Raw genomic sequence first — 12,861 nt, 5'->3', positions numbered from 1 at the left:
CATTTGTAACTATCAATCAGGTATCTGTGTATTTGTAAATGAAAGAGAAGAGCCACTGATTTGTTACCACATGCAGTATTTAATTATTGCTGTGACACTAAGGTATGCTAAGGTTCACCTGAACTAACTGGTACTTGTCTAAAGAGTTCCTGGGAATTGGGCACGGGTGCATTTGAAGCAGGGTTTGAAAAACCCAGTTTTCCACAGAGAATGACAGCACTTCCCTCTCCCTGTCTGGAAACCAAGAACCTGTCAGACTGCTGGTGCAGATTTTCCAGCTCTGGTCTCTCATCATAGGTAGACTCAGGTTAGGATTTCAGCTGTTCTAGGCCAATCTTCCACGTGACAGAAGTTGTGGTTTGATTTTGTCTCTTTTGGTCGCCTTTTTGAGGAATCACCTGATTTGTTGTGGGACTGAGCGTTTCCCTGGCAAAATCCAGGGTCCCTGCCAGTCTCTGCTGTTGAAGACCGAGTACACCAGGGCGCGGGGCTGTCACACGGCCGAGGAAGCCTCCCGGGGCAGTTTCAGTGACCGCGGGAGATTCACCCTGACTCACTGGGATGACAACATCAGCTGTCACAAATATGAAGAGAATCATGTAGCAGAACACCATTGACATCCATTTCATAACTTGCTGTCTTTAATGAAACTGGATAATTATAGCTAAGTGCTGGCTATGCCACCGCTGATATGTGTGTTTTACATCGATCTCGCTGAGCAGGCGTCGCCCTCTTTAGCGGAGGCGGCGCTCAGCGCTGCCCCCAGGCACAGAAAGGCGCCTCTCAAACAGGCTCCCCCTGCCCGAGTGGTACGGCCGCGCCTCCCTCCCCCCTCCCGTGGCGCCCGGTGGTTGCTGCTGACGGCGGCGCCTGCGCAGAGAGCGCCCGGCGGCGGCGGGCGGTGCTGAGGGGCCGGCGGGTCGAGCCGGGTCGGGGCCTCCCAGGCGGGTCGGACCGGGCCGGGAGTTCCTGGGGGAACGGGCAGGGCAGTCCCGGAGCCGGGAAGGGTCGTCCTGTCACTGCAGGCAGCGCTGTGGGTGAGGAGCGGGGTTTGTGCGTCGGGGCCGGTCCCCAGGTGTGCGTGAGGGGCTCGGCGGCCCCGGGGCCTCGGGAGGGTTGCCAGGGGCGTCGGTGCCTGTGCGGGGCCGGAGGAGCTGGCACGGCCCGGCTAGAGCCAGGGCTTGCCGCAGTGGGTCGCGCTGTTCAGGGCCTGGTCCTGCTGTGGGGTTGGTGTGTTTTGCCCTGGTTTTCCCCGAGGAGACTGGGGGGGTTGCTGGGACTTGGAGTTGGTCTCTCCAGCTGTGGTGCCGTGGGGTGAGGAAGGGCCTTCGAGGCTCCCGGCCATGCCCTCCTTGTAGCGGGGCACCTGCGGGCAAGGGGCAGGGCGAGTAGGGCAGCACGGGCACGGTGGTGGCGGCATTTGCTGCCTACTGAAGCAAGGCGGGAGCTTCTCGCCCTGCCCTCGGTGGTCTTTGTGGCCTTTTCGCTTGCGTTCACCTGAGTCCAAACTCACGGTGGTGCTCAGCACTCACAGGCTGCGGCGGGGGTGGTGGTCGTGCTCATATCACTTATATGGTTCATAAAACGAGCTGGAGTTCAAATATTTCAGTATTATCTGGCTTTTCCCTCCCCACAAGCCTTTGTTTTTGGACTACGGTGTGTTCAGGAAGTTTCAGACAACTTGAGGCACTTAATGCTGGGCTGTTCAGCTAATTACACTGATGTTGCTAATAATATGTAAGAGTGTTGCTTGTCTGCATTCCATACCCTTTTTCCATTTTTGATTTTTTTTTTTTTTTTTTTTAGAAAGAGGCTTAATGTTCAGAAACTGATTGCAGAGTCTTGTTTTGAGCCATGATCATTACAGCCCCTTTTTGGTGTAAGTGGTCCCCCCTACTGCATTAGTTTTCTGTGGTTTTATATCCTGGATCTGTATTTGAGATTCTGAATTGCACCCAAAGCTATGGCAAATGCTGTAAAATCAGTGTGGGAAAAGCAGGGGAGTAGGACATTAACTGTGCAATGCTGTTGAAATAAAAGTTTCATAAGTAACAAAACAGGGTTTGCTTCTTGTATTTTCTTTTCCTCTTTCTTTCCTTTCTACTTGACCCTCTTCTGCTTTTGCTTCAGTGCATTACTTTGAACTAGTAGGGACTTCACGGGCCAGTTGGGAGTCTTGTTGCTTATGTTTTTTTATCTGTTTACCTGTGTTTGGGATGACTGTGCCTAATAGCAGCAGGACCAAAGTCATAACTGCAGTGGATGTGAGCCCTCTATGGTTTTGAGTCTATATATATGAGCATACTTAAAAATTCATTAAATTTTTTTATCCTTGTTCCAGATGGAAGAGTTCATGCTTACTGGTTTGCATAATAGCAGAGGCTAAATAGGCATGAAGGAGACTATAGTGGGGATGAGAAGTGTCCAAAGAGAAGAAATGAATCCTACAAATGATGATCCAGTGTTTGGGACTATTTTTGACTGGGACTATCTCTTATGGGAAATTCGTTTGACATTTTTAGTTGCTGGTTTTTTAATCTACTTGGGAGTATTTCTTCTGTCTCACTGGTTGTCTTCCTGGAGAAGTACCACTTACCGTGCCTTGTCTGCAAAGGAGAAGGTGTTCTGGAATATGGCAGTCACACGTGGTGTCTTTGGACTTCAGAGTTGTGTTGCTGGGTTATGGGCTTTGCTCATAGATCCCGTTTTTCATGCTGACAAAGTCTATTCTCAGCAAAAGTGGAGTTGGTTTAACTGTTTAATAGCAGCTGGATTTTTCTTGCTTGAAAATGTAGCAGTTCATGTGTCCAACATTATTTTTAGAACATTTGATGTTTTCTTAGTAGTTCACCATTTGCTTGCTTTTGGTGGCTTGGCTGGTTTAGTAATTAATGTGAAATCTGGACACTATCTGCCTTTGATGGGAATGTTGCTGGAGATGAGTACTCCCTCAACGTGCATTTCCTGGATGCTTCTTAAGGTAAGAATGTGATCATTTTCATATTATGTTTGTAACAGTTTTCACGTGTTTCACTTGTCCGTAGATAATCTGTGTGGTTTGCTGGATAGGTTTTCATCAAAACTGCACTTATCCAGCTGATACCTGTGTGATTGTCATACCTGCTTTGTCATCATGGCACTTGTGCAGGCCTCCAGGTCGGTTTGTGTGCTGCTGTATGCACAGTGGGGTGGTATAGATCCATACCAAGATTCCATTATATAAATGTGGAGTAACATTGCACTATGAGGAAAAAATGCCTGAGAGTGTTTGTATATAAGAGCTGGGTGTTTGTATTAGTTCTGTAGATTCCTCAGTTCCTTATCTTGAAGCAACAGTTTCACTTCTGCATACTTTGTGTTCTTGTTTTTCTAGGCTGGCCGTGCTAACACCTTTTTCTGGAAGGCAAACCAGTGGGTGATGATCCATCTGTTTCACTGCCGCATGATTCTTACCTACCACATGTGGTGGGTGTGCATTTTCAACTGGAGTTCCATTGTAGAAAACCTGGGACTTCTTCACTTTATTGTTTTATTCTCGGGATTATTTGCTGTTACACTAATACTTAACCCATACTGGACATACAAAAAAACTCAGCAACTCCTCAGCCCAACTGACTGGAACTTTGAAAATAAAACAGTGGAAAATGGAAAATTGAATGGTGAAACACATGAAAAGAAGAGGATATAGCACTCAAACAAAGTTTCCCAGCAGGGTAACAGAAGAATGCAATGCAAAGCCATTCTTTGCACGTGAAGTAGATTTTGCAAGAAGCTCATTGATGCAGTGACTCGTTGCTGGTAGCACTCTGAGTGCATCACAAGTGTTGAAAAGCATTATTTGTATTTATTATGTGTATACATATAAGAACTTCAACCCTCATTATGGATTACACCAACAATTTGTCAGGTTGGACAGTATTTCATAATTTAGCAGTGATGTGCTCCCTAGTGGCATGGTTTTTTCCCTAATGCTTCAAAGTGGCTTTACAGTAAGTCATTTATTAAGCTCAGCTTGAATCAAGTTTAGCTTGAATCCTATTTAACATATGGTAGAGATACTGAAAATTATGTTAAATTGTGTATTAAGATCAATTATGATCCAAGTTAGGTATGCATAGGTACTTAATTCCTGTGTGCCAGTGAATCATTCCAAGTGGCAGAACTGGTCAGTGGTAGAATGCATTTGTGGCCCAGGTTTGGGTTTTTTTGTTGGTTGGTTTCTAGGTTTGGGATTTTTTGGGTATTGTTTTTTGTTCTTTTTTTCTATTAAGCACACTTAAGAAACAAGGAAAATAATTGAGTGTTTGCTGTCAAAGTTGTTGTTTTCAGGTTGCCCTCAGTATGGGAGGAGTTTATATCCACCAAAACCATCCATGTAGAGATCCACGCATTTGCCATTTGTGTGGTTTGGTGGGTAATCATAGTGGCCCCTTCTGGACCTTAAATCAATGTAATACAAGTGCTAACACCAGAAGGTGACTCTGTGTCATCCTTGAAAAAAATGTTGCTTGATTAGTAAAATTATTTTGTTTGTATGTCCCGTGTGAGGGGTCATGCAGTTAGTTCCACTAGTGCTTCTGTTATGGTTCCTCTCATTTTTGGGAATGCACTTAGTTTTAGATGGTTTCAGAATCTGAGGTGATTCCTTGATGGAGGAAAGCCTGTATCACCCCCTGTAGGAGTTTGGTTGTTTTAATATTTTTATTTAAAGAACATACCAAGCAACACTAACAATCCTTTGCACTTTATCTGCCACATCACAAAAATCTTTCCTTTACCTGAGAAACTGGGTTGCTCTTTAGATAGGGACTAATGGTGACTGATGTTCTCCCGCTCGAGATACTGGTTTGGTGGTTCCTGGATAAAGATCACGATAGAAGAGAGTGACACCTAGTGGTAGGAGAATGACGGGGTATTCGTTTTGGTGCCCGGAACAAATGAGATTTCAAAAAGTGGTTAATTGGAACTCTGTGTAACATGACTGCCACACAGATTTATTTCCCAAAGCATTAAGACTGCCCAAGCTGTGAAGAATTTTACATCAAGCAATTTTACATCATCTCTACAATTAGAGACTTTGTGAACTGATCTGTGGTGGAGCATATTGTTTTAAATGTGTGAGGGAAGCAGTCTTTGGTGTAAACAGTCCCATTTTGGTGGGAATGTCTTTCATTTGTTCTGAGTGAAAGGAGTGGTTGGGTTGCTGCATTCCCTAATTCACTCTGTGTGAGCCGAGAGTTGAATTGCTGTTCTGTGATGGGGAGCAATCTTCTTTCTTTAGCTCACAAATACATAGGCAGATCTTATTGATAATGATGAAGTGGTGAATATCTGAAGTTGCCCATTCAAAACCAGGCTGAGAGGGTCACAATAATTTTACACAGCAACCCTGTCTGATATTGTGCTGCTATTTAATAGATAAAATCTAAATTTGGAGCGATCTTATTTTTATGCTGAGCAGAATAGAGTTGCAGTGTTGCCTGCCTGGGCACCATCCTATGGTAAAAAGGGTTCTCAAAAGTTTGAAATTGTGTACCTGTCTGAAGCAGTTGTATGTGGGAGAGTAATGTTAAAAGCACTTTGGAAGAAACCAGAGAGATTAATTCCTTGGCTATGGAAAAATTATCTGAATGCATATCTCGCAGAATCCAAACCTCACTTCCAGGAGGTCCAGGGAGAAAGGCAGAGAATAAGTCATCAGGTGTCAGAATGATGATGTACTCTATGAAGCTTAAAACTTGAAGGTTTGATTCAGTAAAACAAGGTAATAATTTTTAAAATCCCAGCCACAGAATTCTGAAGAATCCTAATAGAAAATGGAAACATCAGAAGAAGTTTGGGATGAGTGTGTAATTCTTATAGTGGCTGGCTAAAGAATGTGAAGTCCCTATATGCTAAAATAAAAGAATATGGAGGGTGGGGGTTAGTAGTGAATTGAGACTGAAAAAAGATAGGTGGAAATTTATGTCATAGCACCTGATGTCTAAAGTTTAATATTTTATATTATTAATGTGTATAACTTTATTAATTGAATTTTAAATCTTTCATTAAAATTATGTTTTTAACATCATAATGCAGTTTTTTAGTTTGCATCCTAGTTTTTTCACAAAAAGACTGTAAGGGTTTGCATGTCTTAACTGTATAATGAATGATACTTTAGAGCCCCTGTGAACCTAAACACTCGTAGACCTGCTAGAACAAGAAAGCTGTGCAATAAAGCAAATATCAGCACTTACTTTATTTCTGTTGGTTTAAGAATACTTTACAGTCCAGCTAAGAATACAACACAACAAAAATACAGACAACCTTTCTTCATCCTTTTCATGACATTTTCATGTGTTGGAGTTACCAGTTCTGTTACAGAGCCTCTTTTTTTATACTTGAGTATAAAAGGACCCTTTATAAGGGCATGTAGGGAGTGATAGGACAACGGTAATGACTTTAAACTAAAAGAGGGGAGAGTTAGATTATATTAGGAAGAAATTGTTCCCCATGAGGGTGGTGAGGCACTGGAACAGGTTGCCCAGAGAAATTGTGGATGCCCCATCCCTGGAAGTGTTCAGGGCGAGGTTGAATGGGGGCTTGGAACAACCTGGGGTAGTGGAAGGTGTCCTTGCCTACAGCAGGAGGGTTGGAAGTAGATAATCTGTAAGGTCTCTTCCAATCCCAGACTTCTGGGATTCTTCAGTGTCTATTGACTGCTCCCTCTTGGAGGATTTTCTGGTTTATTATTGTGGAAGTCACATTGCACTGAAACAAGTCAGAGAAAGTTCTTGAACTGGGGGTTTTGGTACTTATAACTAAGTGATCCTTTTCAGCCTAAAGGTAGAGTAGCCATGTGTGGTTGTAAATTTTGTTGAAGTGAAATTAATCCCAGTCCTGTTGGGCCTTCTTAGACAGCCTTATCCACAAACCACAATTTAGAAAAATTCCGTCAGCTTCCATAGTGGTTGGATTGGGTCACAGAGTTTGCTGCTGTGCATTTGGAAAAATTGCATAACACGATTTTGGGTGAATTATTTGTTTGCCAAGGTGACTGCTAGGGACTTGGCTCTGCTTTCTTGTTGAACAAGCTTATTTGAGGAGTGGTGTTCGTATCACCTTTCTGAAGCTTTTTTTTTTTTTAACCCAAACAACAAAAACCCAAATCAGCAAACTGTGGTGGGGATAATGGTGTTCAGTTGATTTGGTTTGGTTTTTAAGTTTTTTTAAAGAAAGATGTCTGATCTGAGACGTGCTTGTCCAGTCATCTGGTTCTTACATCTTCATACAACATTCATACATCACAGTTTGTGTTTTCCTCCATTTCTAGCCTATGTTTTTTTTCCAAAACTTCTCATTGTTTTCCCGCTTGAACCCACCATTTTTAAATTTTTATTCTTACTTGCAGTACTGGTCATGATCTTGGAATCACATTACCACTCTGACATTTTTGTCTAGTAGTGTCAGACCTATCTTCCACTAAATATCCATGTGCAAATCTTTCAGAGTGTTTTTGTGTTTTCCTGATAACATGGATTAAATATTGATGTGATATGTAGTTATAAGAAACCTTCTTTAACCTCAGGGAGACTCCCCCTTAAAGTGAATTTAAAAGTATTAAGCAAACTTAAGTCTGCTCTTGTACAATATAATGTTTGTTGAAAGCATCTTTACACTGTACATAAATAAAAGTATTTTATTGAATAGCTGTCTATTGTGATTTTCATTTCCTGATTAAAATAATGCCTGTTATTTTTTACTTGCTATTTGTAGCTTAAACAGTTTTTGCAGTGCATGCACTAAAATGATTTATTTTGAAATGCTAAATGTGACAAAGGTAATGTCATATTCATGGAAATAGCTATAAAAATCTTGTAAACCAATTTCCCTTCACCAGCGTTTCATGTGTTATTCCCATAAGCATGTTTGGAACACTTGAAGCTGTGCTATGTGTGTATTCAAAACAGTTAAAAAAACATCTCTTGGGGATGACCCTTCTGGCGTTGGGTATTTGGAGTGTGTGGTCCAGTTTTGCATTAGGTTCTGACCTTGAAGACACTTATTTGGTACCACATGATACTTCATAGTTTAGTATAAGCTACCTTAAATAAACAACAAAAACACAAAGACCAAAAACTTATCCCATTACAAAATAGTAAAATACAGTTCTGAGCATTTCTTTCAGAATGTTTTTCAGGAAATGATTCCTGATGCTTTTTAGATTAGTGAGTCCAAGGAACCCAGCATCATTACTGGTATTTTAATTATTGTTATAAGAATGCACAGTACAAGCAAGTGGTTGGCTGCCTCTGCAGTAAAGAACCCGAGATTAATTGAAGCAGAAGCAAGACATTCATGTGTACAGCTCCACTGACTGTGAGATGTGCGTGGGTACAGAGTGGGAGACTGGGATGAGAAGAACTATGTATAATAGTGTTTGTATGGGTAAAGTCCTCCCTTTTTTTTTTTTTTTTTTTTTCTTTTGGTAAATGATCTGTAAGATTAATTTAAATGTTATTGTTTTGCTACTCAGGTGTTTCAGTAAATAGGTAAATACATTCTACTTGGTAGTGTTAAACATATTCTCAGAAAAATATTGGAGCAGACTTGGGCCAACAATGTTACACAGCAATTACAGTGTTTTGGTCTTGTGTCATTGCACTGTTACTTAAATTGGAACAAAAACTGCAAGCAGTGATCATTAATGAAATAAACTATGCCTGTTGATGTCGTTAGCCCCCAGATAGGTTTCCAGTGTTGGAGGAGACATTTCATGTACTGGATCTGATTGACTAATTGGCATGTCCTGCTAGTGGTGCCACAGAGCAGGAACAAGTGTTTTGCAGCACGTTGTGCCTTCTGCTTTTCCCTAAGTTGCACACTGGTGAGTGGGGTGGAAAGATGATGATATAGCAAAGGCCATAGCAGACCTTGTTCTTAGTTCAAGGTGTCAGGCAGGCCAAGCGTGAAAGGACAGGGGCCTGCTAGCCTGTCCACAAAAAAAAAGCAAAGAAATTGGCTGAGGCATTGCTTGCTGATATTGTGTGTCTGTATTCTGAGAGCCACCTAGGGTCACTTCTGAGTCCTTAGGAATATGACCTGAGCAGAGAGAGTGGAAATTTAATACTAGCTTTGTCAGATGCATTACGTCTAGTTTGAAATTTTTATTTCCTTGTGTGATTGTAGCTGCCTCTGCTCCTTTGCTCACATTAGCGTGCTGTATAAGCTGACAGCGTTTTCACCACTCTGTCCTCAGACAATGTAAAGAATTGTGAGGTTTTAGTATTGGTAATTGATTCTGGTAGCTCCAGATACTTGCTTATGTTTATATATCGCTGTAAAGATCTGCAACTTCCTTCTCTTGCATTGCTGCTTGTAATGCTAAAAGCAGTTTACCAGTGAACACTGCATTTTGTTACCAAAGTTGTGCTCATTCAAGTTTAAGCATGGGGCTTGCAACAAGAAGGGGACAAAAAATACCTGATGAAGCACTAAATTTGTAGAAGGTAGCTGAATTTGCTATGTTTTTGAACCTTGCAGTTCTGCTGTCAGGATCTTTTAAGTGTAAATCAAATCTATGATACCTTGAAAAACAAAGTCATGCAGACAAACTACAGAAGTACATAGAGTACTTTTGCATGAGGTTTGCATAGAGTAGGCATATAGCATCCAACAAGAGCTTGCTCATCTTGTTTTGTGGGTCACATTTACAGGAAGAAAGTGTATCCTGGAAAGCAGCAGTAGCCTTCCTAAGCACTCATTAAGAATTAAATCAGAAAAAAGCTCAGAGACTTTCGGGTGAGGGAGATAGAACTGGTTGGTACATTGTATACTGCTGACCAGGTTGTGGTTACATATTGAAGGTGTAGTTTTTCTAACGCTATAACTCTTCCTTTTTTCTCTCAGCATTGTTTTGAGTATTACTGTGACACTGGTTGAGGCTAAGTTTAAAAACTTTTTAGGACATCAAAATTGCTAAGCAATATATTGCCCTAGGCTGAAAGAGCCTAAAGTCTGTTCTAATTTAAAGTAATTTATTCTTGTGTCATCATTGCCTTTTTATCTTACATAATTATTTTTTACCCCTGGAGACTCTTTTGCATATTCATGCATACAAATCGATCTACTCTTTTGTTTTCCTAATCCATCTTAATACTCTTTGCTTGTCGCTTTTCCCACTTGAATTCCTTTTTACTACTTGTTGGCAGCTTAGAGTTGTACATAGTATTTGATATAAAATTTTCTCAGAATCTTGTATTACACTAGTATTACCTCCTTTCCTTCCCTGGGAACAGTTCTGCTTTGGCCAAAAGCTGCATTTGTCTTTCAGGGTTGCATGGCCTCAGTGCTTTGTGGTGCTCCTGAGAGGAAATTCACTTAAGTTTTTCCCTTTATCAGCTTCAGGATGAAGAAGAGGCATCAGAGAGCAGTGAAATAACTGAAAGTAGGAATGTTATGTTATAGAAACAACTTGTGCATATGACTGTTGGGGGTGCAGGCGCCCAGGGCTGGCAATGGTGGCGGCTCCATGAGGGGAGCCAGCGCTGCCCCAGCCAGACACAGCCAGTTCTGGCTGGACACAGCCGGACACAGCCAGACACAGCCAGTTCTGGCTGGATCCAGCTGCCCACTGCAGGGCGTGGCTGAGCCATGGCAGGGGCTCCATGGGGAAACACAGGTAAAGAAGGGCAAAAAATGCTGCACAGGAGTGAGGAGAACAAAGTGAAAGAAATATCTCTGCAAGCATCAGGTTCAGTGAAGGAGGGGGAGAAGCTGCTCCAGGGCACCAGAGCAGATTCACCTGCAGCCCATGGAGGGGGCCCTGAAGGAGCAGGTCTATCCTGAAGGACTGCAGCCTGTGGGAAGCACCCACACTAAAGCCGAGGAGAAATGAGAGGAGGAAGAAGCACTGGGAAGAGCTGTTATTGACTGACCACAACCCCCATTCCCATCCCACTGTGCCCCTTGGGCTGGAGGATTTTTAATTTTAATTGACAAAAAATAAAATTTCCCCAAACTGAGTCTGGCCCATGACAGTAGTTGCTAAGGGATCTTCTTGTCTTCATTTTGACCTACAAGATTTCCATATTATTTTCTCCCCCAGTCCTACTGACAAGGGGGAATGAGAGAGCAACTGGGTGAGGGTCTGTTTGCTGGTCAAGGTCAACCCATCACAAGAAGTTATGGCATCAGCTGTACTATCACTTATGTACCCATGACAACAAGGAGATGATGTAACACAAGGGCTTTGCTCCTGAGAAATATTCAAATATAGGAAAATTTATACCTAGTCTGTCTGAATTGGCAGTCTGAGAATTTGACTTGCAAATACTCCTTGTAAAAGAAGGAAATTGAAATGAAATGCATTAATGAAAGACGTTCTAGTGTTGGTAAAAGATCACAATATTATAAAATTGAATTGTCAGGTTAACCTGTGCTAGTGTGTTCAGAACTGAGGAACTGTCTCCCAGTAGTGCTGGTGCTTCAGGAAGATGTGGAAGATGAGTCAGCAGTAGGCATCAAAGCAGAATATGAATAAGCAGAGTTTTTATAAACCCAAATGTTATTTTTGATGTAATAGTCTGAATTTAGGAAAACTGTGGTTTGCTTTTATTTTTTAAAATATATATTATATTGTATGTATTATATTTATAAATAGAAAAATATACTTTCACTCAGTCTGATTTGGTAAGAAAAGTAGAGGGGACCTGTAACTTTGCAAGGCTCCAGTGTCTGTTCTGCAGATGCTCAAGTTAAGCAAACTCATTGGGTGCCCTGGCTTGGAGTGGTTTCTGAGGGATTACAGTAAGCAGATGACACACTGCCTTCATGGGGAACACAGGAGCAACAGAATTTCCAGTGGATGAATACTCTCCCGGAAAAAGTGCCAGCTACATCAGCTGTTGAATGGAAGAATCTGAGAAAACTGGGCTTTCCTGGGAACTTGATAACTTAAGTTTTAGTTGTTTTGTTCAGATTTTGTGCAGTATTTTGGAAAGCAAGCTATTGGAATGATGTCTTTAGGTGCCATAAATTTAGGTGTACATTCAACCATGCCAATTTCCAAGGAGTAAGAGAAAAGGCATCCCACCTTCATGGCATTGTGTCACAAGGAATCAGGATGCTGGCCAGGGATGATGGTGTCCTGAAGATGCCCGGTCCATGGGCTGGAGTAGGTGGGTGGTGTAGATGTATGGTGAGGATGTGTGGGATAGATGACCTATGTGCAGTAGCTTGGAGGCAAAGCATCTTTGCTGAAGCCTCAGGAATCAGAAATGAGAGCAAGTAAATTTTGGTGAGGTCTCATGCGAGTATCACCAGTAAAACCAATTTAAACATCAACTTAGACTCTGGTTATAGAAAGCATCATGTTAACAGTGGAGTACAGCCATTATCTGTACTCTAATTATTAACAACTAATTATGGGTGGATAAATAATGAATTTGTGATTGCAATGATTAGGGTGCTAATTATTACTGCTAATAGGCTGTTGCCTTATAAAACAGTAGGAAAGTGCAAGTTATTTTGAAAGTTAGTTTTTATAAGTAGATCTGTTATTGCTGGATTTATCCAACAAGGTTTCCACAGCAACATTTTTTGGAAATATGTATGGTCACCAGAATCAAAAGAAGGAGTAGTCAAAGATCAAAAGGGTTCACAAAAAGTCTTAAAGAAGGATTTCAATTTTGTCTAATATAATTGTGAAAGATAAGAATCTGTGAAAGGTAGTTATGAGAGGGAGAATTTAAAGCACATAGATTGTGAGATAGGTGTCAAAAAGAGAAGGATGTTGCTAGTAAATGGTATTTCTAATTACAGAATCAAACTAGCTGTACTTGGTTTTTTAAAGTGGCCTCTAATAATAAGTACTTATTAGAC

The 12,861-nt window shown here is 41.5% G+C and overlaps 2 protein-coding genes across 3 annotated transcripts in view; both read left to right on the top strand.

The window, feature by feature from the left end:
- The first annotated feature begins 914 nt into the window (after nt 1–914).
- Nucleotides 915–7,686, top strand: CLN8 (CLN8 transmembrane ER and ERGIC protein). Of its 2 annotated transcripts, XM_064707619.1 has the most exons (4): nt 915–1,037; nt 1,807–1,879; nt 2,342–2,980; nt 3,374–7,686. In XM_064707619.1, exons 3-4 carry the CDS (start codon nt 2,393–2,395, stop codon nt 3,686–3,688), a joined length of 903 nt encoding a protein of 300 aa, XP_064563689.1. In that variant the 5' UTR covers nt 915–1,037; nt 1,807–1,879; nt 2,342–2,392; the 3' UTR covers nt 3,689–7,686. The 2 variants fall into 2 exon arrangements, with proteins under 2 accessions (XP_064563689.1, XP_064563690.1); XM_064707620.1 differs by lacking the exon at nt 1,807–1,879 and having other exon boundaries at nt 916–1,037.
- The window catches only part of ARHGEF10 (Rho guanine nucleotide exchange factor 10), a 123,127-nt gene continuing 111,185 nt past the window's right edge, over nt 920–12,861 (top strand). Inside the window, exon 1 of the mRNA XM_064707616.1 lies at nt 920–1,037. The gene's annotated coding sequence lies outside the window, so the exon portion shown is untranslated. The remainder of the gene's footprint in view (nt 1,038–12,861) is intronic.

Source organism: Zonotrichia leucophrys, chromosome 3 (genome assembly GCF_028769735.1).
Source record: "Zonotrichia leucophrys gambelii isolate GWCS_2022_RI chromosome 3, RI_Zleu_2.0, whole genome shotgun sequence".
Lineage (NCBI taxonomy): Eukaryota > Metazoa > Chordata > Aves > Passeriformes > Passerellidae > Zonotrichia > Zonotrichia leucophrys.
Note: the sequence above shows the minus strand (reverse complement) of the source record. Positions and strands in the feature narration are given on the sequence as shown.

Coding starts and splice junctions, on each gene's coding strand:
- CLN8 (XM_064707619.1), top strand. CDS start 2,393: ATGAAGGAGACTATAGTGGGGATGAGAAGTGTCCAAAGAGAAGAAATG. Junction 2,981..3,373: donor TTTCCTGGATGCTTCTTAAG/GTAAGAATGTGA, acceptor TTGTTTTTCTAG/GCTGGCCGTGCTAACACCTT.